Genomic DNA, 23,110 nt, shown 5'->3' on the forward strand with positions numbered 1-23,110 from the left:
TAAACTACACTTTCTTTTTTAATTAGTAAAATTTTACTACTATAAATTTAGGCAGAAATATTTCAAACCAAATTAAAACAAATACTTATGGAATAAAATGACAGATGTAGAGATTTCTATGTCTACCTCAAATGGATCTCTAGACCATGCTGCTGTGATATCAAAACCCTGTGATGCAAAATAAAACAAACATAAAATAGCTAATTCATTCATTGCAAGAATATAAAGTAATTGCACAGGTTGGATTGATGGCATTAATCAAGGAAAGATGCATTTAGTTTAAATTATTAATTGTTCCACAAAATTTAATGCATATTTAAAAACAATTGTTATAAACAGAGAATAACAATCATTGTGTTTTAGTTCTTATGATAATATTGTTATTTTCAGGAAAGTTCGAAACCAATACCAAAGTGGTATAAATGTTAGTGATCCAAAAACCTTCATTAATTTACCAATAGTAAGTAATATCAAATGCAGAAGAAAATATATTAAACAGAGAAGTGCATAGTACGACTTTAATGAATAATGTAATGACTCCAATTAAAAAATTAATTCTGTACAAAGTTCCAAATATCATTGATACAGTATTAAAAAGAAATTTATAAAAAAAAAACCATTAATAAATATACTGTACAATATTAGCCGTCAATATTTTCATCAATTATAACATTAAGTATTATTGATACTATGTTTCTCTGTCTAATTTGTTAATATTCTATAACCCCTAAAGAGCAGTATAGCATACTTTGTACATTCCATTCTGCGTAATATTCTTCCAATCCGCCTAATTCAAGGAAAAGAAATCAGCAAACAATCTTTAATTATTTTGATCATGACATTCTAAGAATCCATGCAATGTAACATCTTTAATAACATTATGTACAACTACTAATTAAAGTAGCAATCTATGTTCTACTAAAGCACTGTCTACTGTGGTATAGCACACAATAGTAGCACTTCATTTTAGTATAACCATAAAGCTCTGTCTACACTATCAAACTTTATGTGACAAAAAAATGTGATGTGACCATATATGGAAATGATGATGTCATAATGCTATTTGGTCACATCACTACCATATTACACTTTTTTGTGTGTGTGAAACAAATGTAGGCCTTTTATTTTATTCAAATGACAGGAATCTATTTAGATGTTATATAAAAAAAATAATTAAAGCCCCATTCCCTACGTTTTTTAGATCTATTTTAAGATCACAAACTATATTTAATGTAAAAATAATACTATATGGTCCTATTGCGATAACTTTTTTCGTCTTTAAACGGTTAAAAATGTGAAAAATAAATCGATTCTAATAATTATAGAGGCCCGCTATAAATCCCAAAATGCATTGCGCGCGGATTGATATTTTTGGTTTTTCACCTGTAATTCGCCCACTTTTCGATCGATCGTGAAGCCAAAACAAATGGAAGACTCCTAACTTTTCAGCGAAAATACCGGGTTTTCCCCAATTTGTATCAACGGAGTCTGGCAAAAATAGAAAGACAATTAATGCAGCAACTATACAACGTCAGGCTAGGTATATAGCTAGCGTACGATGTTCGTACGTTATCGATGTTTACCAGCTAGGCCTACAAAACTAAGCCTAGCTAGGCTAGGCCTAAGACCGGCCACGAGAGGTCGATCGCCGGTAGTGCATTGTTTCTCACTTTTTATCATAATTTACCATAAAACGTACATTTAAGACAAGGAATGACATGGTTTAATGTTTTTAAAGTGATATATATGTATTATTTTCCAAAAAACGTCCAAAATTGCAGGGAAGGGGTCTTTAATGTTTTATATTCGTGTAATGGTACAAACAATGGCATTTGGTGAATGATGAAAGGTTATATCAACTAGGCGTTGCCTCGTTGATATAACCTTTCATTCACCTCATGCCATTATTTGTACCATTACACGCATAAACATTCATTATTTGTAATATACACTAACATTGTATGTAACAATATACACATTATATTATAGTAAAGAAGTAACACTACAATTTTTGTATCATTACAGTATGAAATAGGACTTTCCTTGTCGTAATCCAAGCACCTTCTATCTACCCTATTTTTAGCATGTTAAACAAATAATACATCTTTTAAGGTTATTGACATTATGTTAAACTAAACTACTTTCTATGATGAAAAAAGCTATAGTAGTCACATTGTTTGGTTAATTTTCTGGTTGAATTTTTTTTCTTTGTTTTGTATACTATTATGTTATATGGATGTAAGGAAATGAATTGATGAATAACTAAACAAAAAAAATACCACAGTTAAAACAAGATATGTTTACTGTACCTGGTTGAAACAGAAAGCCGATATTTTCTCTGGTTCTTTGTGAATGACGCGTACTTTCACACGTTGTTCACGATTTCCAGATTCTTGATGGTAAGTCCCAAGAGTTGAATCAACCTTTGTAAAAAAAAAATAATTCATAGTATTGTAAAGAGTAGAAGTAGAAAGAGGACAATTGGATAGGTGCACACTTTAGATTCTCAAAATTAACACACATGTTATGTTTTAACATTTTTATTTAAAAAAAAATTATATGTTTAACTACTGAATAATAAATCAACAAAATATGATCTTGTGGAAAAATGCCATAATGAAGCAATTAGAATTTGATCAATTTAAGTAGCAAATCAGGTATAGTCAAATAAACACATCATATACATTACATTATGAACAGTAGAGTCAAAATTATATTCTCTGCAGTATATGGACAGCTATTACAGACAAAATATACAAATAACTACAGAAAAAACACATATACAGAGCAGAAAAGGAAGTCTTGTTCTTCTTTAATGACATTGCACTGCCTTTATCTCTTTATCTATGAATAATATGGCAGCCTAAATTGACTATTGACTCTAAGTCTATTTACAAATACAAAACTGCTTCTTTAAAAGCATTGATTCACCTACCTGCTCTGAGGGTTGTTTCTTCTTAAATATATACTTGATAAAGGTCTCTTGTGTTTGATCTTGACGAACAAGGAAGTTCCAAAGACGTTTGGCTGGCAATGCTTCCCTCTTTTCACACCTAAATGTCAATGAAAATACAAACTTTATGTACAAAATTTACACACTGATATTACATTTTTATTTGTTGCAGAAATAGATCAATCTCATGCTTTCTAAAAAAAGGGAGAAAAAAAGAAGCAGAATCGCAGTCAGAAAAAAAGTTATATTTAACCACTCTTTTCATTGGTACAAAATAATAAATAAAGAAGATATCATTGCAGATGTTCTGATGTGGCAGCCAAAACATGGGCTTGCAAAACAAGAAAGGCCAGCACTCATTGATGTACTAAGAGACGGATACTGGTATGTAGGGAGATAAACTAGCTGTCACAATGGCAGATAGGAAGTTACGGACGAACCTAGTCATTTAAGTTTGGGTATGTAAGTAAGTTGATTGGTACTTTGATGTTTTTGTTATTATTGTTTGTTTGCCATGTGAAGCTCTAAATAAATACATTTAATTTAGCTTCGTGGTAAACGTGCTTAACTCTCTAAGCCTCAAATTAGACTTAGTTTATAAGCACGATAAATTCTAAAATAGTTTATCAATCCTGTAATTGGCGCGTTACTCGTTGTTGGATGCTTGTGAAATAAAAATAAAATAAATAAATACAAAATAAACTAGAATTTAATTCGTCACTTTGACGAATTATAGGTGATCATTTTTATCATTTTATTGACATCAATATTTTTTAAACATGCACGTTTGTTAACATACAATCAAAAAAATGTTGATGTATGCCATCCTATTATACGCTTATAGTGCTGAGTTGTGCCTATTATAATGTACAGTATATACTGTATATCTATATACAGTGTAGCATTGGTGAACTTATGGACACACATCATGTCATAATATTTTGGCACTGATGACATCATCAAAATAAACATGTGGATAACAATATCGAAAGATAATGAATTGAGCAATAAAATATAACAATTGGAAGAAAATTTGGCACGTAGAAGCGCGGTGCGCGCTCTTTAAAGTTTGTATAACTTTGACGAAAAAGATGAAAAAACTACTTTTTAACTTCAACTGGCCATATGATAACGTTATAACATCCGATAGGCCTAATTTTTAAATAAATTCATATTTCCATTTTACCAGCTCTCATAATAAGTTACAAACATCAAGGTAAACTTTAATTCAGAAGAGCTGTAAGGTATTCATATATACGTTGTAGGTGAAATTACGTAACCACCGTTTAATTTTAATACGTGATGATGTTTAAAAATGAAAATATTGGCAACTCATGAGTAACATAATTGGTTGAGGTAGAACATATTAAAAATTAAAAGAAAATCGATCACAGATAAGCGAGTGGCGCTTTGTTGAATATGGTGGTTTATGACAAAAGAGGTAAAAACCCTATTTTAAAAATTCATATGGCCAAATGATGACGTCGTACCATTTTGTACATCATGTGTATATACATTTATATCTACAACTCATTGTCTTCCATAATAAGTTAAAAAAATTGGGGTGATTCTGAAGAGTTCATTCATTTTAAAAAGGCCTTATTTTTTACCAATTTTAGCACTTTTGTACAATTAATGTGCACATTTTGTCATTTTTAACGTGCTCGTATAGCACTATTTTAAGTCGAAATGGACTCAAATTTGGTGTATGTACTAAGGAAGATGAGTAGAATGCAATTTGTACAAAAAATTGATATTTTTTACGCTTTCTATGTACGCACGCGCAAAAACGTGTTTTTGCGCAGTAATTTTTTAAAACACGCAGATGGCCTAATTCATGCTCTAAATTGATCAAAACGTAATTTTGAGCTTTTAAAATTTTTAACTCGCGATTTTACGCGCATGACCCTATGTGCGCGTGCGTTTTTATTTGCTAATATTTTTACCCTTGACCTGAAGTTTACATGTAGTGAATTTTATTAATATGTGATAATGAATTATGGAGATATGATTGATATTGTGATTTCACAAAATGGCGTATAAATGACGTCACGGATGAGTGATCACGCTTTTATTCTAAATGATCACATAATAAAGATTTTGTACAATAACAATAGGTGATCATTTTATTCTAAATGATCACCTAATACAAATATTCAGCTTACAAAAATGGTGTATTGTCTGGTTCCAACATAGCTTTGTATTTCAGAATCGCAGGTCCAGATGAACTGCCAATGCCAACTCCCATACAGTCTGGTATGTAGTCATCTGGAGGAGCAGAGAAGAGGTCCAGCTTGTATTCCAACGCCTGAATCCACTGCTCAAGTAGCTTTAGAATCGAGTGAAGTAGTGGAGATGATACTGGTAACTCTAAAAAAGCAATGCAAATCAATTTTTACAATTTTAAACTAATTTCCACTAAATTATTTCAAATTTTATGTGACAAAAAAATGTGCCCATATATTGACATGATGCTGTCATATCACTACCATATTTGGGCATATCACTACCATACAGTATTTGGGCACATCTCTCTTTGTTTTTGTCAAACTAGTTTTATAGTGTAAATAGAGCTTAATGTGATACCAGAGTTGTATATTTTAAAAGTAACTCTATACAATGTAAGAATGTTGAAATAATAAAAGACAATTTAGATAATATATATTTTGGGTTTCAAAGATAAATATGCATAAAAATAGGAAATAACTTGTAATATAAATTTCAATAGACCCTCTGCTTTGGGACATCTCTATTCAGTGATACAACCCTACATCACTATGACCAACACCTATTCAGGGAATACTCTATTAAGGTGAAACTTTGTTGGGTCCTGAAGGTGTCTCTTTAACACAAATTAAACACTGCTCTTCTGTTGCCTTAAAAATAGCTTAAAACTTATTATTTTGACCACTTACATGCATAGCGCCATTGATTTTGTACCTCTGTCTTTGAATTGACGCTTTATAAATTTTGATATAATAATAATAGTACTGTACTAGTCTTTGATATGACTTAGGTAAAATGTGAATTAGGTATAGCTTCTCAAATGGTCGGAATGTACAATCTAATTTAGTGGAGTTGGTGACTAAGATACTATTGATCCAGAGTTCTTGCAAGACTTTTTCCACCGAAAAAAAAAATACTCCAGTCTCAAAAAAGAGGATCTTGTGTGTGTATCTCATAAAAGGATTGTTACCAGCGACAAATGTGATAGTCCTTGGCACTGTGCCAAAATAAAATAATATTATTGTAAACATACCAGCAAGTTCAATTCCACCAACGGGTAGAAACTTCTCCATTTTGTCGAGTGCCAGCTGAACTATAACAAAGCGCATCAAACACCAACTATATGAATTAAAATCACTATGTTCTTTTTGACCCAGGTCAAAGGTTGATGATGCTTTGGTAGCTGAATCGTCATAGTAATCTTCATCATCAGAGGCCTCACTCTCAGCTGAATCGTAACCTATACCCTCCTCAATGGATTTTACATATGGCTAAGGAAGAATAAGAAAATATAACCAATATTTATTATGTTTTACATGTTAAACTTGAATTTAATTCATTCATATGCAATTTGTTCAAGAGGAAAGTAACATAAGGCTCAGTCATATTGCCAATGGTTGTAAGAACCATGTTTCTATATTTCTCCTTCATAATGTTCTGTCAAAAAATCAACAGAAAATCTGTGAAATCAACAGATAAATTTAAGTTTGAATTATGTTGCAAGAAAAAATTGATTCAGTTATAATAGATAATTAGTATGTCATTGAATGGTATTGTGATTCTCCATTGCATTTACAACCAGAATAATTTAAATTCTTTTATTCTCCTTGGCCTGATTGTCATGACGTCCGTTGTCTCAACATTACTAATTAAAAGAGTTCAATTGTTATTGGAAAGAAGCTATGTTTGCACTCATCTAAACAAATATTTTGCTGCAATTGAATGCACTTTAAAACTCTTATCCTTTCACACATTACTCAACAATACTTGTTATGATCTAATAAGTATATACTTTGAATTAGTTTTGATGAGTATGAAATTCAAAATTGAAATTATTTACAAAATAGAGAGGTCATTTTTACACATTTTGAATGGATTGGGCTTAAAATTGTGTTTATAAGTTGAAAAAACAAAAACATTTCAACAATTATCATCTTCATTTGATAAAATTAAAAAGACATGCAGATGGTAAATTTATTGTTAATTGTATAATACCCTATTCATATATTATAGTAGTAAATATTATGTCTTTCTTATTTTGTGGTTGGGTCAAAAGCTATTAATTAAGTTTCCAAAAAGGAAATCACTAAATAACGAAATTAAACAAAATTGCTTAAATGGCAAAGGGTGTTAGGATGGGAGAAGATAAAGGAGATTGGAGAGAGAGATATTTCTGCAAATAAATATAAAGAAATCAGGTTTATTGACAGAGAGAACATTATAGACTATGAGACTTACCTTCACCATTAGAAAGTCAATGACACTGCTTTCCGGAGGAACAAATTTCTCACGATACGATAACTTTTCTTCTGTTTTGGTGACTGGTACACGCCCTCTACTTGCTTTACCAAGCACTCGCATATATAAACTGTTGCGACGTTTATCTGCATTGTTACCTACAATAAAACAGCAAAACAGTATACATAACAAAAAACATAGGTTTTTTCTAATACTTAAAAGAAGGCACATACAAGAAGGCAACCATTGGACCTACCTGTGTTAGGGTTTGGTGCATTTGCCATTGACTGTTGATGTTTTGGTATCCTGGCTCCACCTCCAAAAACGGCTGCCCACATGTTTTGATCGATATTATGCGCCATCAAGCGATACAGTTCATTGCAGTTATTTGTTGATAGGGCATGAACTAAAAGACTTATATAGATGGCAAGGAGGCCCTCACACAGTTGAATATAAGCTTTTGGAATATCTTCATCTTTCTCTTGTGCAAGGAGCGTCTGTAATTGGGCAACTCCTGTAAAAACAAAATTAAAAGATAATTCTAAAAGTAATTCTAAATACATATGTTACCAGAAAAGGAACTTAATATTGGCAGTTCTTTCTTAATAAGTTACAATAGATCACCTCCTGTGGTGTACCCCTATTCAACAGAAATCGCAATTACAGAGCAATGTTTTAACACTAGATGTTCGTGTCCCTTTAATGTACTAAACTTGTGTATATCATTACCTGGCCATTTTGAAGGTGGAGAAACAATTTTTGCAGTTTCTTCGCTTATACGTCGTCTTTTACTGACACAAACAAGATGTCCAGAACGGAAGACAAAGTTTAAATTGCGACCATCATAAACATCCATTCCATTAGATTTAGTTTGACTGACAGCTGGACTGAAAGTCTCACTGTCACAAAGACTTTCATAAAAGCAGGCAGCCAATGCCACACAAAGTCTATGAAGTGTTTTAACCTTATTCGTGTTCTTGTTTTGTCGTGGTGGCGCTGTGAACTCGAGAATCGTCTGCAGTACATCATGGGTGAGAGAACGGAGGAACATAATTGGATCTGCAACTACAGTCTTGCAGTTGGCAATACTTGCAGACAATAAGGGTAGAGTTGTTGGGAGAGGGATACGTAAAGTCAGCTGTTGATGTGTTTTTCGTTCTTGTTGTACCTCTTGCATTAAAAGCACCAGCTCCATACAGACAGACGTCAATCCTCCACCATTTAAACCATAATGTGTAGCATAGCTAAATAAAGTCCGAAGCAAATGGTGGTTTTTCTTAAGCCAGGATTTACGTCTCTCAGCTCTTAATAATCTTGCTTCAAAATCAACTAACTCCGCTTTAATGAATTCATGTAGGGCTTGTGAACGATCCATTGGTTCATCTTCAGTATCACTTAAAATAACTGTGTCTTCATCTACAATCATTAGTCCATCTCCAGTGTAATTGCATAATAATCTTAGTATTTCTACCTCTCTCTCAAGCCATTGGTAGAGCTGATATCTTAGCTGGCCACCTTCAACTTCAAAACCTGTAGCAAGTGTTCGTAATTCTTCCATCATGATCTTAAGACAAGACTTGAACTTGAGTTGCTGCGCTAAGATATCAATTGATGGACTACCGCTAAGAGTGCTGCCATCACTTTGTGCATCATCATCTTTGGTTTCATTCTTTAAATTTGGTTCTGTAGATTTTGACACCTCTTCTTCATCCTCATTATCTTCTTCATCATCATCCCATTTGAGCTCAAGCTCTTCTTCAAGGTCAGTAGCTGAAGGTGCGCCCCAATCAAAGTCCATATTGGATCCTCCTCCTTTATCAGGAGCATTTGACACTGGTTGGCTCCAGTCAAATTCAATTGCACTATCTTTTGATCCATCACGTTTAAGTTCGCTTTCTGAAAATCCACTAAAAATACCACTAGTGATCATATCCTTACTGATTGATTCATTTCCTGAATCTACAAGTGATTCGGTTTCCTTAGCAATGACCTCTTGTTTGGTTTTGACCTTTGGTAATTTGGTAAGTACTTCAAGGGCAAGCAGTGGGCAACCTGCTTCTGAATGGGCATGTGCGGTTGCAAAAAACAACCTGCGTTCCTCCGGAGTGATCTCATCCTCGATGACTTGATCACCCTGGTTAGCAATTTGACCTCCACCTTTCCCAAATCCTGTGATCAAGACAGAAGCACCAGCTGCTGGCCGATCTTGTCCTGCAAGGTGGCGCCTGATTAAAAGCGGATGTGTTCGCAGATAGTTATAAAAGTTAAAAACATCTGGATTGCCATGTGGAGAATCATAATGATCACCTTTTATAGCTGGTTCATTAGATTCTGCAGTTTTTGGATCGCTTAACAATGTTTCAAGAGCTAATGTATATTCTTTGTTAACCCAATAAGAAATACTACGCAAGAATGGATCAGGGCAAACAGTTTTATTGGCGATGCGATTTCCTTCAATGTCACAACCAAAAACAATTTCAAATAGCAACTTCTTGTAGCTTGCTGAAACTTGCATTTCATCTTCATACAAACGCGTAATGACGATTGCCAGTTGAATATCTCCTAAATTATTGCAACAAACTTCGATAGCGTCCTTCAAAGAACCAGCAAGAAGGAAAAATGCAGCTGCATGATTAAATCTCTGCTTTCCTAGGAGAGCGTAGGCATTCTTCAAGGCAGCTTTGCGCCATCTATCTTCATTAAAATTATGAGCAAAGAAATCAGTCATTCGTGCATCTTTGATTGACCTGAAAGATTTTAAACAGGAGTACTATTTTATTAAACAGCATACTATTTATTAAACAGGTTAATACTGTTTATTGAACAGGTTAGTACTATTAATTTCCATAATTGGTTTAAGGCCTTGTGAATTTATATACAAGATGAATATCAAATATGAACCATAACATGAAAATTGGCATTATTTTGTACAGGTGGAAAATTAAAAAGTTTGTTTTATTGTTTCTATACAAATAAACAAAATAATAATAACAATAACTTTATTTAAAAACGAATGCAATGCTTGAATCACCAAATTGGTGTTTTTCACAAGGCCATTACTTACTTTTTACACAAATTATCATTTACAGTACATATGACTAAAAAACTACAAAAAGAGACACAAATGAAATTTTGAATACATTTATAATTCATTAAAATAATGAGTAAAGGTAAAAATGTGTGGATGATGAACAAACTTTTAAGTCTAATTTCACCGGAAAAAATTACTGTTACACTAAATAATGTAAATATAATACTCAGATAAACTTAGAGCATAATGAAATGTAATATAAAAACTAAAGAGATATATATATATATTCATTTAAGTACAATCAGTATCATATTCATACAGTATAAATCCAGAGCATATAATGTCAACAATCATCTGATCAGACAGTACATCTAAATAGCAAGCATAATGTAAACGAATTAGAACGCCATTTATCAACTTTCAACTTAAATGTAAATAAAGAAAAAACAGAACACACTATCGTAAGACGAGAAAAAGAGGACATACAAGAACAATGGAGAAACACGAAAAAAGTAGGATCGCTCCTTGGGGACAGACAAGACATAATTAGAAGAAAACAACTAGCGCGTGTATCAATGACCAAACTAAACTCGATGTGGCTTCGAAAAGATAAAATCAAATTAAAAATACGTATCAAGCTGTACAACTCACTAGTTAAAAGTATATTACTCTACAACTCTGAAACATGGGGACTCACAAAAGAAGAAGCACATAAACTCGACACATTTCACAGACAGCAACTTTGCAAAATCATAGGTATCAGGTTCCCAGACAGGATATCGAACATAAATTTATACAGAAGGACAGGAACAAAACCAATTTCATTAGAAATAGTCGACGCAAGATGGAGACTATAGGGTCACATACTTAGACAAGACCCATGTACACCAGCCAACACAGCAATAAGCTATTATTTCAGCAACACTACCAATATAAAATTTTGAGGAAGACCGAGAACCAACCTACCAATAATTCTCAGCAACGACCTACTCACCCTTTATAAGCATAATACAGACATTAAGTATCCCGGACAATTGAAAACCAAGAAAGACCTGAAACAACTTAAAGAACTAGCCAATGAAAGATCAGACTGGAAGAAACTAGTAAAAGAGATTTACGGAGCAGCCCAAGCGGAAATGTCGGCAGACTTTTCAGCGGAGAGGCATAATAATAATATAGACAGTACATTATTACCTGTACAACCCCCAAACAACTGTTTTCTTTTTCATAGCCAAGTAGAACAAGGCAGCATCTAATGGATCCTTGTTGGTCTGAAACTGGGATTTTGCAACCTGCGAAAACATAGGAGAAAAAGAAGAAAATAGGATCAAATGAAATTTTTTTTTCTGTATATTGCACCTTATGGAAGAAATTAAAAAAATTAAATGAATAAAACGTTTATAGTTATTCGCAATTAATTTCAAAAACTTTACTATTAATTAAAACTATTAAAAAAAAAATTGCTACACGATTTTGGCAGTTAATTCATGTAACAGTCTCGTATGAAACATTATATTATAAGCAAACTTGTTATGTATTCTTCATGATACAATAAGTTATTGTAGTAGCTATAACTTATATTTATTACTTTTCATTTTTGTCATATGGACAATAAAAGTATTACATATTACAAAAACCTTGATGTTTATGCAATTAGATCTTATGTACAGTGGCAACATTTGTAGGTCTAAAGCCCAAATATGGTAGTAATATGACATCATCGTGATGACCATATATGGGCACATCACAATTTTTTTATAGTGTACACAGAGCTTTATACAGGAACTGTAAACAAGGCATTTACATCACACTACAAATACATATTAATTGTGTAGGAATAAATGTACCTTTTCCATAGTTCGACGCAATGTCACAGTACTTCTGACCCACCATGCTACACCCATGGCTTTCAATTCATCCCACCTTGGCTCGCCTTTCTGCATACTCGGAATGAGGTCTAACAGTTCTTCTTCAGCCTCTGAATGAAAAGCCCATGCATAGTGGCACGTTGCTAGGCCTTGGCATTTCAGGTTAAACTACAAAAACAAAATGTATTTCACGTTTTAGGACACTTTATGATTGATATTGGTCCTTCGCATTAACATTGATTGTGGAGCAGTGTGGGACCAAAATGCTTTAAGTGTGAACAGAGCTTACACAACAAGGACTGTTATCTACAACATAGTAGAATACAGTATTTTGCATAAAATACAAGGCTTATGACCTTCAATCTTTTCTTTAAAGTGCTCTTTAGGAAAATTATTTGAAAACAAATCATACAAAAAAGACAATACTGTAGTTTCGTTAACCATGAAGGAGCAATTGAGAACATTATTTTCTCCATGTATTAACAAGAGCTGAACTTTTGAGAGACAGACACCTCATTAGTAGTAGTAATTTTTCTATTGTTCGTTAAGTTCATTTTAAAAGTTTATTTACCTGTTGTCTTAGTGGTAAGGACTTCAATAGGCAGGTGTGAAAGCGCATGGCTAACAGGAAACGAACTCCGCATTCATCAAGAGTTTCACCTAAAAACAATAAACACATTTCAATTCATTAAACTAGTATTTCATCAACACTATTGTATACTTTTTGTAAAACAAAACAAAAACAAATAATGTTTACCAGCATGAGTAGAATCTGTATTTCCTTTGCTAGCATAGCCAGCCCCTTCCTTGCCAATTGCTGTAATAAATAAGAAACAATATTAAAGTACAAACATCATTGCATTCAATTAAAGAGTGGGTGGATGACCTAGCACTCAAAATGATGGAAGCATAATTCATATAAGTCATATTGGGTTCGCAGCTCACTTATTGTTCTGGAAGAAACAGGAACAAAATTGATTCTCAGAGCAATTAATCATTGATTAATTTATGAAATGTTTGGCATATAGCCCTAGAGGAAACCATGGGCCAATGGCATAGCACAGAAGTGGGAGCTTCACACTAACTTATTCTGGGTTCCGTACAAATGTGTGATAAAAAACATAGACCAGAGTTTTCTTCTTTTTCAGTGTGAACATACTTTAAGATTGATATTGATATGTAGTGGCTGGAAAGGAGGCCAATCGGCGTCATAACGCATACCAACTGAAGAAGCTGACAGCTAGACGAAACTGTCTTAAAACGTAAGTTTATATTACTAGTTTACAATCAAGGAACTACATATCAATATACTATCAAAACCAAAGGAAATGTTTTCACTATTGATATTGATTGCTCTGTGGTGTAAGACCGAACAATAAGTAAGTCCACAAACCTGCACTAGCAGTACTTCCAACAGTCATCTCAGTCTTCACAGAGGCTACTGTATCAGCAAGCGCTAAAAGGTGCATTTGATCTAAACTGGTCAACCGTGGAAGACGGGTATGTGTAAGGTGGTTTGTCAAGAGTCTAGCCTGTGCAATCTCAAAGTGTGATGGATCACGCAACTTAGCAGAAATAGAGTTTGCTCTGTCTCGCTGATGAGTCTCTTCCCAACCTGAATGATCGTATTCATCAAGTTTTGGTGTTGAAAAGAGGTCGGAGTAATCAGTTGATTCTTCAGATTTTGAAACTCTCTTGCTACCAGATTCTGGTTTGGTTTTAGAGGTTTGCGATGAATCTGTCGAGTCTACTGCAATCAGAGCGTACAACGGTAAAGGTGGGATAGCATTGATTTCTATGTAGTCCAGCTTCATTTTTTCTTCTTCTAGAGTAACTGGTTCTGTTGGACTTGTTGCAAGAGAAACCTGCCGCATCAACTTGCTCGACTGTTTCTCAGACTCTCCATCATCACCCTGCATGAGAGCTTTTCGTAGTTCATTCTCACCAGCAATACACCTAACAAGATGAGCAAGGATCGCCTTTACTCTCCTGATTTTCCCGCAGTTTAACAACTCCATCAACTGTTTTGGATGATACTGAGGGAGAACTGGTGATGCATTGTATGCCGTCTCAAATAAACCGCAATCCATTTCAACAGTTTCTTTATCATTGTCCAAGTCCATATTCAATTTTGATTCTTCATTGGCAAGCTCTGTCATGTCTGCATAAGATTTTTCTCTGTCCGTTTTACTCATCGGAAGTGTTTGAATATCAACTGACAAATTCATTCCATAAGAACTGGTTGCATTCTTTGATAGTGTACCAATTTTATTGCCCTCAATAGCCTTATGTTTATCCTCAGTTTTCCATTGAGAATACACATGCATTTCATTTTCTAAGCCAACGACTAAGATTCCAGCTCTGACCCAAGCCAGCATCTTAGAAAGTGGTGGTAATCCATCCACTGTTGACAGCTTGACGGTTCTGAACAATTGCCAAGTAGGTTTTACAATACCTTTGTGCAACAGAGAAGGACTAATGTTTGGCTTCACTCCAGGATGACTTGGATCTCCAGAAAAACTTCTAAAACGTCTTACATCTTCATCCTCTTGAACACAACCAAATGATTTTGCATAGATCAACACTTTTCCACCAACACCAACTGTTAGCATGTGCGAACCATCTTCTTTTGAAACCCAGGCAAGTTGTATTGGGGTAGCCTTTGTCTGTTTGGACCTAGTTTGAGCTCTACGAGGCCTCAAACTAGGCCCACACAAACCAAAATCATTGTCAAGTTCAACAAAATCGCTTACTTTTGAACTTCTTTTCATGGTTTTGTAGCTGTTATTCCCCTCTGTTAAAATATCAGTGTTAAGTTTTGGCTCTGGTGTTGAAACCTCACTTAAATAGAGGGAGTCCTCTTTCAACCACTCAGAACCTCCACTTGATTCAGATTCATAAATCACAACAGCTAGCTTCTTGTCAGAATTCTGCAATTCATAAGCACAAGCAAAGCGACCATTGTATGCAGAACTAACTGCTAAAGGTTTGCCTTGGATAATAACAGAGCTATCAGTCTTATCCTCTGTTTCCAACACCCATTCCATCCATGAGTAATATGCAGTAACAAATGGATTACTACTTTCCCTGTGAGCTTCTGTTTTCTGTCCAAAATCTGAATCTTCATAAAATCTTTGATCTGGGTCTCCCTCTTCCTGTACATCACACTTCCAAAATCGTACTTTACCATCAGAGCAAGCAGTGGAAAAAAGGTAGGGGGCACAACAGGAGGGGTAAATTGAGGAAGAACTAAGATGACCAGCAGCAGGTGCTGCACTGATGACCTCAACACCAGCTGGTAGTTCAAGTCTCTGACTACAAACTTTATGTGAGAAGATCTTCATTCTAGTGGAGCTCTGTGGATTTTGTGGGATGCTTTTGAAGTTTGTTGGACTGTTTCCTCTTGATGAGTCAGAAGAGGAGTCAAGAACAGGAATGTCATCGTCATCATCATCTTCAAATGTATTCCCTCGGTTAACTACAAGATATAATATAGAATCATTGAAAACTGATTGATTTATCAAAAATAGTGTTTTTTTCAATATTAAAGCTTTAAACTGATTTAAATATATGTTTGGAATCAGTTCTAATGCTACTTTATTTACAGATTCTTCGTTTTTTTCAATTATTTTTAGATTTTTTTTTTATTATCAAAGACAAATTATTATTATAATTATTATTATTTGGTGGCACTACTAACAGGGACTGAAGACACAAGTTGTAGGCACCATTGTCTAGGGTTCATTTGCCAAATGATAAATTAATTTGTGAATATTAACATTTTTTATGAAATTCCCACTGAAGCATGAACCATTCAATATATTTAATTTAATGGGACATTCATTATTAGAAAGTCAATGTACTTAATGCCAGGCCCAACATCACATAATATTCCCACAGAAAGTTAGATTAAAATTATTCTTGTGATATTACCGATAGCCTTGAGGCTATATTTGGAAAAATATGATGTATGAAATGTATTATAGGAGCAACATATTAATAAACTGCATTTAACACTACATGAGCTCCACATGGGTGGGGGATACAAGCGTTATACAAGTTTTCATTTGAAATTATATTAAGTGATCAAGTTTTCATTTTCAAATAAAGTTGTTATCATTATTTACCTATATAGATACAAATGTATTCATTATTATTTCACTAAAAATCTAAGATATTGTAAGTCAACAGTATATTGCTGTATTATTTTATAAGCCATGGGGCATACATAGCCTACTTTCATCGAAGGTTAAATACAGTAATAACTGTTTAAAGTCCTTTAATCTTTGCAATGATAAGAAAATGTTCACCTTTTAGGTCAATAAAATGGTCTACAAATTTAATTGAAACTCACAATTATTGTTCTAGAAATTAATCATAATACAGATGAACTCCTGTTTTAATATTTTACAAAAAATAAAATGCATCTGCATAATGAAAGACTGTAAAGCTTCTAATAGTAACCTACAATTCCATTTTCTGTGATTGTGTTTTTATAGTGGGTTACTATTAGAGCAGGAGGCATAATAATATCAAACATAAAAATATAAAACTAGACAAATAGGCCTGTTGTACATCCTAGTATTAATAGATTTATACTCTTTCACAAGTTTGTGGAAAATCTCGCGATTTCACAGAGGTCCCCTGATGAGAGGCCTGTTCTGTTCCCAGTTCTTACTGTACACAAGTGTATTGCCCTAAATCATATAGTAATCAAATAGCGTGAATCTACATTTACCCATCTATCACAGGGTTACGTATGTATGTATAAAAACGTTTAATAAGTTTACAGATCAAACATAGTTACAATTAAGTTGTAACAAATTATTCGAAAAATTATTATGTGAAAAAAGTATTAGGATGGGTTACTAATAGAGAGGAGGTTAATAATAGAGTAGTGACATACTATTGGAAGTTACAGATTGATACTTGTTGACATTTTTACTACCTGTATGTTTCTTGACTTCAGTGCCAAGGTGAATGTACCACATGTGGATGACAGAGATTCCTGACATCTTCCTTTCCACGACCACAAGAAAAAACTGCTCCTCAAACATGTTTGGTTGTGGTAGATTGTAACTGGGTGATGTATCATGCAGATTGCCACATATAAACTGATGTTGGAATGCATGCATTAATTGCACATTCTGCCAATTCTATGGAAACCAAATGCCAGACAATCAATGATCTCATCTTACACAGATTGACATAAAATTAGCTATACTATAAATGAAGATCTCATTGTTGAATAATAAACTTATAAAAGCACAGGCGAGAGGGTCTTTTTTATTTATTTCTTCTGGTCGACTTTTTCAGAAGAAGGTCCAGTATATTTTCACCTTTTTTACAGAAGGTGACCCCAAACAGCTGACAATCAAGGCGCCCTCTTGAGTTATGATAAGTGTCTGTTTGTAACAGTGGCTGTGTGTATACTAGTACACTGGGGTAACCCTCTACTGGTCTCGATAGATTAACTAGGTACACAGGACCTATGTTTTGTAGTCCATATCCGAGAAGACTTGTTCTATCACCAGAACCATGGAGCAAGTAAACCCTTGCCGATGTTAATATGGCAAGGTATTTAATACGGTTCCACTGTCTCAACCGCTTGGCCACTCACTTGCTGGACATGACTATTATCATAACACTGGAAGACAATTGAAGAGTGAACAAGCTAAATAATAAGAAAAGAGTGTGTAAACATAAAAGTAAGGTATTAGCAATATACCTGTTTTGCATTGTTAAGCTTGTTAAGTTCAATGATACAACCAGGTCTTGATGTTGATTGAAGACTAATCACATTTAAACCATCAGCATTCTTTATTAGGTCAGGATTTAACACCGTGCTCAGTGGTGAACTGCTGCTTAAGTAACCCTGCATAGAAAACACACAAATAATTTAGCACACAATGTATCAAAGAATGAAATTACTGATTTTCTATTATAAACACTACTGGGGAAAATTAAAAACTCAAATTAGAGAGCGCTATAAACAATTACAACAACAATTATTCATGAAAATGCAATTAAACAATACTGTCTTCCAGAAGGGCCTAGTAAGAGTTGTTCAGAAAATATATTTATTTTTAGCAAACTGAAAATACAGTAAGGATATGAAAAAATTATTTTAGGCTGAAATTGATTACCTCAAATTGATCACTATTTGGAGAAACTTCAGCCAATAATGTTCTAGCATCTATGACAGACTGAAAGACACGTAGCGTGTACCCATCTGATGCAACAAAACAAGCGCTAGGGGAGTTAGATGAAAGACCAAGGCAGGAGCTTGGCAGAAGACATGGAAGCCAAGCTATATGAGAGAAAGCATTCAAGAAAGGAGAGTTGATGCGTGCCAACTCCATTACACCACCAGACTTTGATAGCGGTCCAACAGGGAAGACTCTCCAAAGAATCAGCTCACTGCACAATCCAGTCGGAGCGCTCATGTCAGGCCAGTTCATCTCACTGTTAAGCTTCTCCATAAGAGCATCAGGTACAACTACTTCGTCGCTATCAAAGTTATCGCGACTTGCGCCCTCAAGTGTTGAGTTGTAAAGAGCAGACAACCTTGTGTGTTCAGACTCCGAGAGTATGCTCTTTCCAAATAAGCTTATTGAGCTTGATCTTCTCATAAGTGATGTTCTACGAGCGGTCATTGACCCACGCCTTGTGTGACCTTGCATAATCTCAGGGTCCACTTCAACTTGTGGCAGATTATGATGCGACGTTGTTAATAACAGTGGCAGTATTGGATGACACTGTAAATCATTTAAACGGAAACGATGTCCGCAACAGCGCGATTTATGAGACACACTAAGCACAGTCTGAAACTTGGAAGTTTCTGCAAAGCTAATTTCCCATTGATTTAAAGTACCATTTATATGCTTTGACAGCATGCTAACCTTAGGTGTAAATGCATAAATGTTAACACCGGGTGGAAGTTGACCAAGTCGCTGTGAAAAGCTATAACTTGGAGTCATGCCAGGTGTCTCAACAGTTCTTTTATTGGCTCTTGGATCAACGACAAGATTTGACCTATACATTACAATATTGCTACACAAAGTTGTTGCATCACCGACTGGAAATGCGAGTGGTATCCTGCATGAGAAACTGACTTGCGCTTGCCGGTGTGTACCTGGAGAGGTTTCATCGAGGAAGTCAACCAGCCACAGTAGAAATGATCCATCAACAGGATGGATAGCAAAGAGCATGTCCGATGCTTTGTACCAGTCTCGCATTAAGCAATCTAATCTTTTTTGAAGGTCTTCCAATGAATTTGATACTGGTACTGGCGATTGGAATATTGCTACCGATGGCACATGTTTCATTTGGCCTCCTCCTGGCACCAGTGTGCTTGGTCTTTCTATTGATATGTGTGGCAATGAAGAACCTGATGAGTCTGCATTGTCTAAAAGAACAAAACGTAAAAAATCATAATTTAATATTTATTATTATACAAGTACATAAACGTATAGAATCATTATTACATAAGTCATAAACAAAGAACTCAAAAATGCAAATACGTCACAAAAGTTAGTTAAAGACCATCAGACACCACTGAAAGAGTCATGTAAACGATTAGCATCTATCCAAAATGAATAGCGTAACAGATGCTGATGGAGTACTAATCTTAAACAGTTTCTTCCCAATTAAAAAGAAAACAAAATGTTGTTCTTTGGAATGAATGGATACAATATTACAACTGTTTTAAAACACATGGACTGGATGAATGCGACTGAATGAGGCAGGGGTCAACGTAGATGAACCAGTACAGCAGGGAACCCCTACTCTTCTGGAAAAACCACTGGTTCACAAGTAAGATGTGGACCTCCATTTGATATTCAAGAAGACTTGGTTGTAGAGTGTAGCAGTGTCCCCACCTTAATCGCTTGGCATTCGACTGGACTAATTTTGGGTAAATTTAATAACTATAAATATGCTACCTAAAATTTCTATTTTGAAAGAATATTTTAGATTTTTAATGTATAGAATAAAGTCAATTTTAAATTCAAGAAACCATTGACGTAAAAATCTTAAAATAAATCATATTTGAACTGGCTAAACATTATTTATATCACAGATTCATACAAGTAGCAGCTCAAGTAGACTGTTTACATCACAGCCCATATTTTCTCTAATCACTTATTTTTTTTAATACTACATACCATGAATATTACATGTGAACATTATACAACATTCACCCTCAGGGGATAGTAATTCAAATGTATAGTACTAATGTAAAACAGTTCTAAACAATTTTATAGTATTCGGTTGCTACAATTTTAAAAAGAAATTATGCGATGCTGTTGTTTTAACAGTATGGTTCCATTTGCTTGAGTAATGTATGCCCTTTTTAGATGTATGTCCACATTACAAAAATTAAAAAAGCGTCTTGCTTTGTAATAGGTTGATATAGATTAAATATGGAAACACAAATAGAACCACTTTTACGGGGACACCTTCGGAACAGGGGTTGGTTTAAAATATATTGTCCCTAGTTCATGTTGGTGGGAAAGTGTTCCATAAGCAGTCTCCCCTTATGCTTGGTTCCCACTAGAACGCAACGACGTTAACGCAACATAAGCGTGTTGACCAATGACAAGCGACAGTTTGAATAATCCATTGCCTGTGATTGGTCAAATCACTTTCGTCGCGTTACGTCCTTGTGTTGCATCTCTAGTGAGAACCAAGCATTAATAGAGATGCTCCAAAAGAGAGTTCTACTATTTAAAAAAAATATTATTGAAGTATGTACAATAAATATGATTGGTTTAATTACTTTTAGAATTTAATTCATCTTCATCTACAGGTGGTGTTGGTGTCTCTTCTAAAAAAAAGAAAGAAAGAATATAAATCAGACTAACTTTTAGATATTCACTAACTTTTTATTTCTACAGAATAAACAACAATCTTGTCACCCACAAAGCCTAGGGTTACAGAAAAGCACTACAAAAAGCTAGATAGAATACTAGAAACAAAACTACTCTACTACTTAAAGATGTATTGTCCCTCTGAAAATAATTCCTAACATTTTTGTTGTTGAATATGCCATTTTATTGTCACATTTAAATAGTTGTCCACTTTGACCAAAAATTGGATCAAAAAGTTGAATTTAACCATTTATTTTGTTTATAAGTGAAAATAGTTTTTTTCCGATTTTTTTTATATGAAAGTGATTAACTTTATTAAAACTACAAAATAACCTATTTAAAGTCTGATTTAGTTAATCTTCATTTTTCATGTTGTTGAGGGACAATACATCTTTAATTGCACAATTTCATAGCATTTATTAATCTACCCTCATCAGCCGATGATGACTCCTCGCTGGATTGCTCTTTGAATACTCTTTCCTGTAAGCCTGGGTTTGTGTTTTGCTTTTCTTGTAAAATGGTCTCAGCAACTAGGGTAAGTTGTAACTCTTTGTTGTTTAGCCAGTTGACAACAAAATTAGGCGTTTTACTACCAGACATTGAACTCAGGGCCGGTAATAATGGAATATCTATTTTGAAAAAATGAAAATTGTTTAGTAGCTAATTTTATGTGTTTATATTATAATAGTACTGTATTCAATCATTCATTCATTATAACCTTTTCAACCTAACAGACATTGATTTTCTATTTTGGTAGAGAGAGGTGTATATCAAGGGACTTCATTTGTCTTCGTAAAAAACAAAGAAATGTCGGTTGTCAGCAAATCCGATCAGAAAGATAATAACAATTTCCAGGTATAGATACTGCAGTAACTGGTAGTCTATTCAAAACTTTATTTCAGGTTCGAGAAAAGAGGAATATCTCAGGAGTGAAGTTTAAATGCTGCAACAAAATAGATAATACATAATGCATAAATTTCATAAATCATTATTAAAAGAAATATTTACCTGTATTAGGATTGATGGTAGATGCTATATGAAAATGCACAGGTAGAATACTATGACCATTTGTCTGTATGTTGTCTTGTAGAAAGTGGTGCATCTCATGCCCCTTATCATGACTTGGCAACGGTCCACTATTTGTATGTAACTGTTCATTTGATTTTTTTCTTTTTCTATATCGAACAAATTGAAAATAAATTATTCAATATGTGTATCAACAAATTACAAAATGTTTCCACAAATATTACATATACACAAGATGTTCTAGTCTTTGGGAATTGAGTTGCTTTTGATCATGAGAAAAATTCTTGAGATCTGACAGTGTTGGGACGCTGGATTCTGGAATCGGTACCTGAATATATACAAAAACAAAGCTACAACTCCATATAGTATATATATTGTAATTTAAAACCATCATTTAGTGCTTAACTGTTACTGTTGAACATGAAAAGTAGGTTTGGTATAAGAGGGATGTATGTTATGATAAGCCGAGGACCACAGTATACTATTATTATTAACAAGGAAACAATTGTGGTAATTGGGTGGAACAACCAACACTCAAAACCACACTTTAAATCTCTTGAAAATTTGTAAGTATTGCCGATTGCAGTAGAGAATTCAGAAATTCTACATAACAGAAAATATGTATACGAAATAATCAGATTGGTTTAGACTATATATTGAGCCAATTATTTTGAAACCTATGTTGTATTGACAAGATTTAATGGGATCGAAAAAACTGTCTGAGTAAATATTAATATCTATACTGTATGAATATAGTGTGGAGAATGGATATTCCACTGGGCTGGTGTATACATGCATCATATCTGCATGAAAACTATTCAAATATGGAGGTGGTTGTATTACAATAGTCATGTTAATTATTATCAAACTTAAGTGGCTTCAATCTTGAACACTATGT

General features: G+C 34.0%; 1 protein-coding gene across 5 annotated transcripts in view; it reads right to left on the reverse strand.

Moving 5' to 3' along the window:
* The window catches only part of LOC140063047 (dmX-like protein 2), a 62,251-nt gene that overhangs the window by 19,721 nt on the left and 19,420 nt on the right, over positions 1–23,110 (reverse strand). For 3 of the 5 annotated variants that reach the window (XM_072109476.1, XM_072109474.1, XM_072109478.1), the window contains 19 exons: positions 22,195–22,361; positions 21,615–21,815; positions 21,096–21,143; positions 18,463–19,724; positions 18,045–18,191; positions 17,265–17,472; positions 13,710–15,794; positions 13,074–13,133; positions 12,888–12,976; positions 12,296–12,484; positions 11,643–11,740; positions 8,147–10,164; positions 7,674–7,931; positions 7,418–7,575; positions 6,213–6,450; positions 5,119–5,323; positions 2,936–3,053; positions 2,310–2,423; positions 127–168 (listed from right to left, as the gene is read on the reverse strand). In XM_072109476.1, the coding sequence (XP_071965577.1) occupies positions 127–168; positions 2,310–2,423; positions 2,936–3,053; positions 5,119–5,323; positions 6,213–6,450; positions 7,418–7,575; positions 7,674–7,931; positions 8,147–10,164; positions 11,643–11,740; positions 12,296–12,484; positions 12,888–12,976; positions 13,074–13,133; positions 13,710–15,794; positions 17,265–17,472; positions 18,045–18,191; positions 18,463–19,724; positions 21,096–21,143; positions 21,615–21,815; positions 22,195–22,361 (7,705 nt within the window). Of the gene's footprint in view, positions 1–126; positions 169–748; positions 788–2,309; positions 2,424–2,935; positions 3,054–5,118; positions 5,324–6,212; positions 6,451–7,417; positions 7,576–7,673; positions 7,932–8,146; positions 10,165–11,642; positions 11,741–12,295; positions 12,485–12,887; positions 12,977–13,073; positions 13,134–13,709; positions 15,795–17,264; positions 17,473–18,044; positions 18,192–18,462; positions 19,725–21,095; positions 21,144–21,614; positions 21,816–22,194; positions 22,362–23,110 lie in introns of all 5 variants that reach the window. The other 2 variants (XM_072109475.1, XM_072109477.1) reach the window with 2 other exon arrangements.

Source organism: Antedon mediterranea, chromosome 11 (genome assembly GCF_964355755.1).
Source record: "Antedon mediterranea chromosome 11, ecAntMedi1.1, whole genome shotgun sequence".
Lineage (NCBI taxonomy): Eukaryota > Metazoa > Echinodermata > Crinoidea > Comatulida > Antedonidae > Antedon > Antedon mediterranea.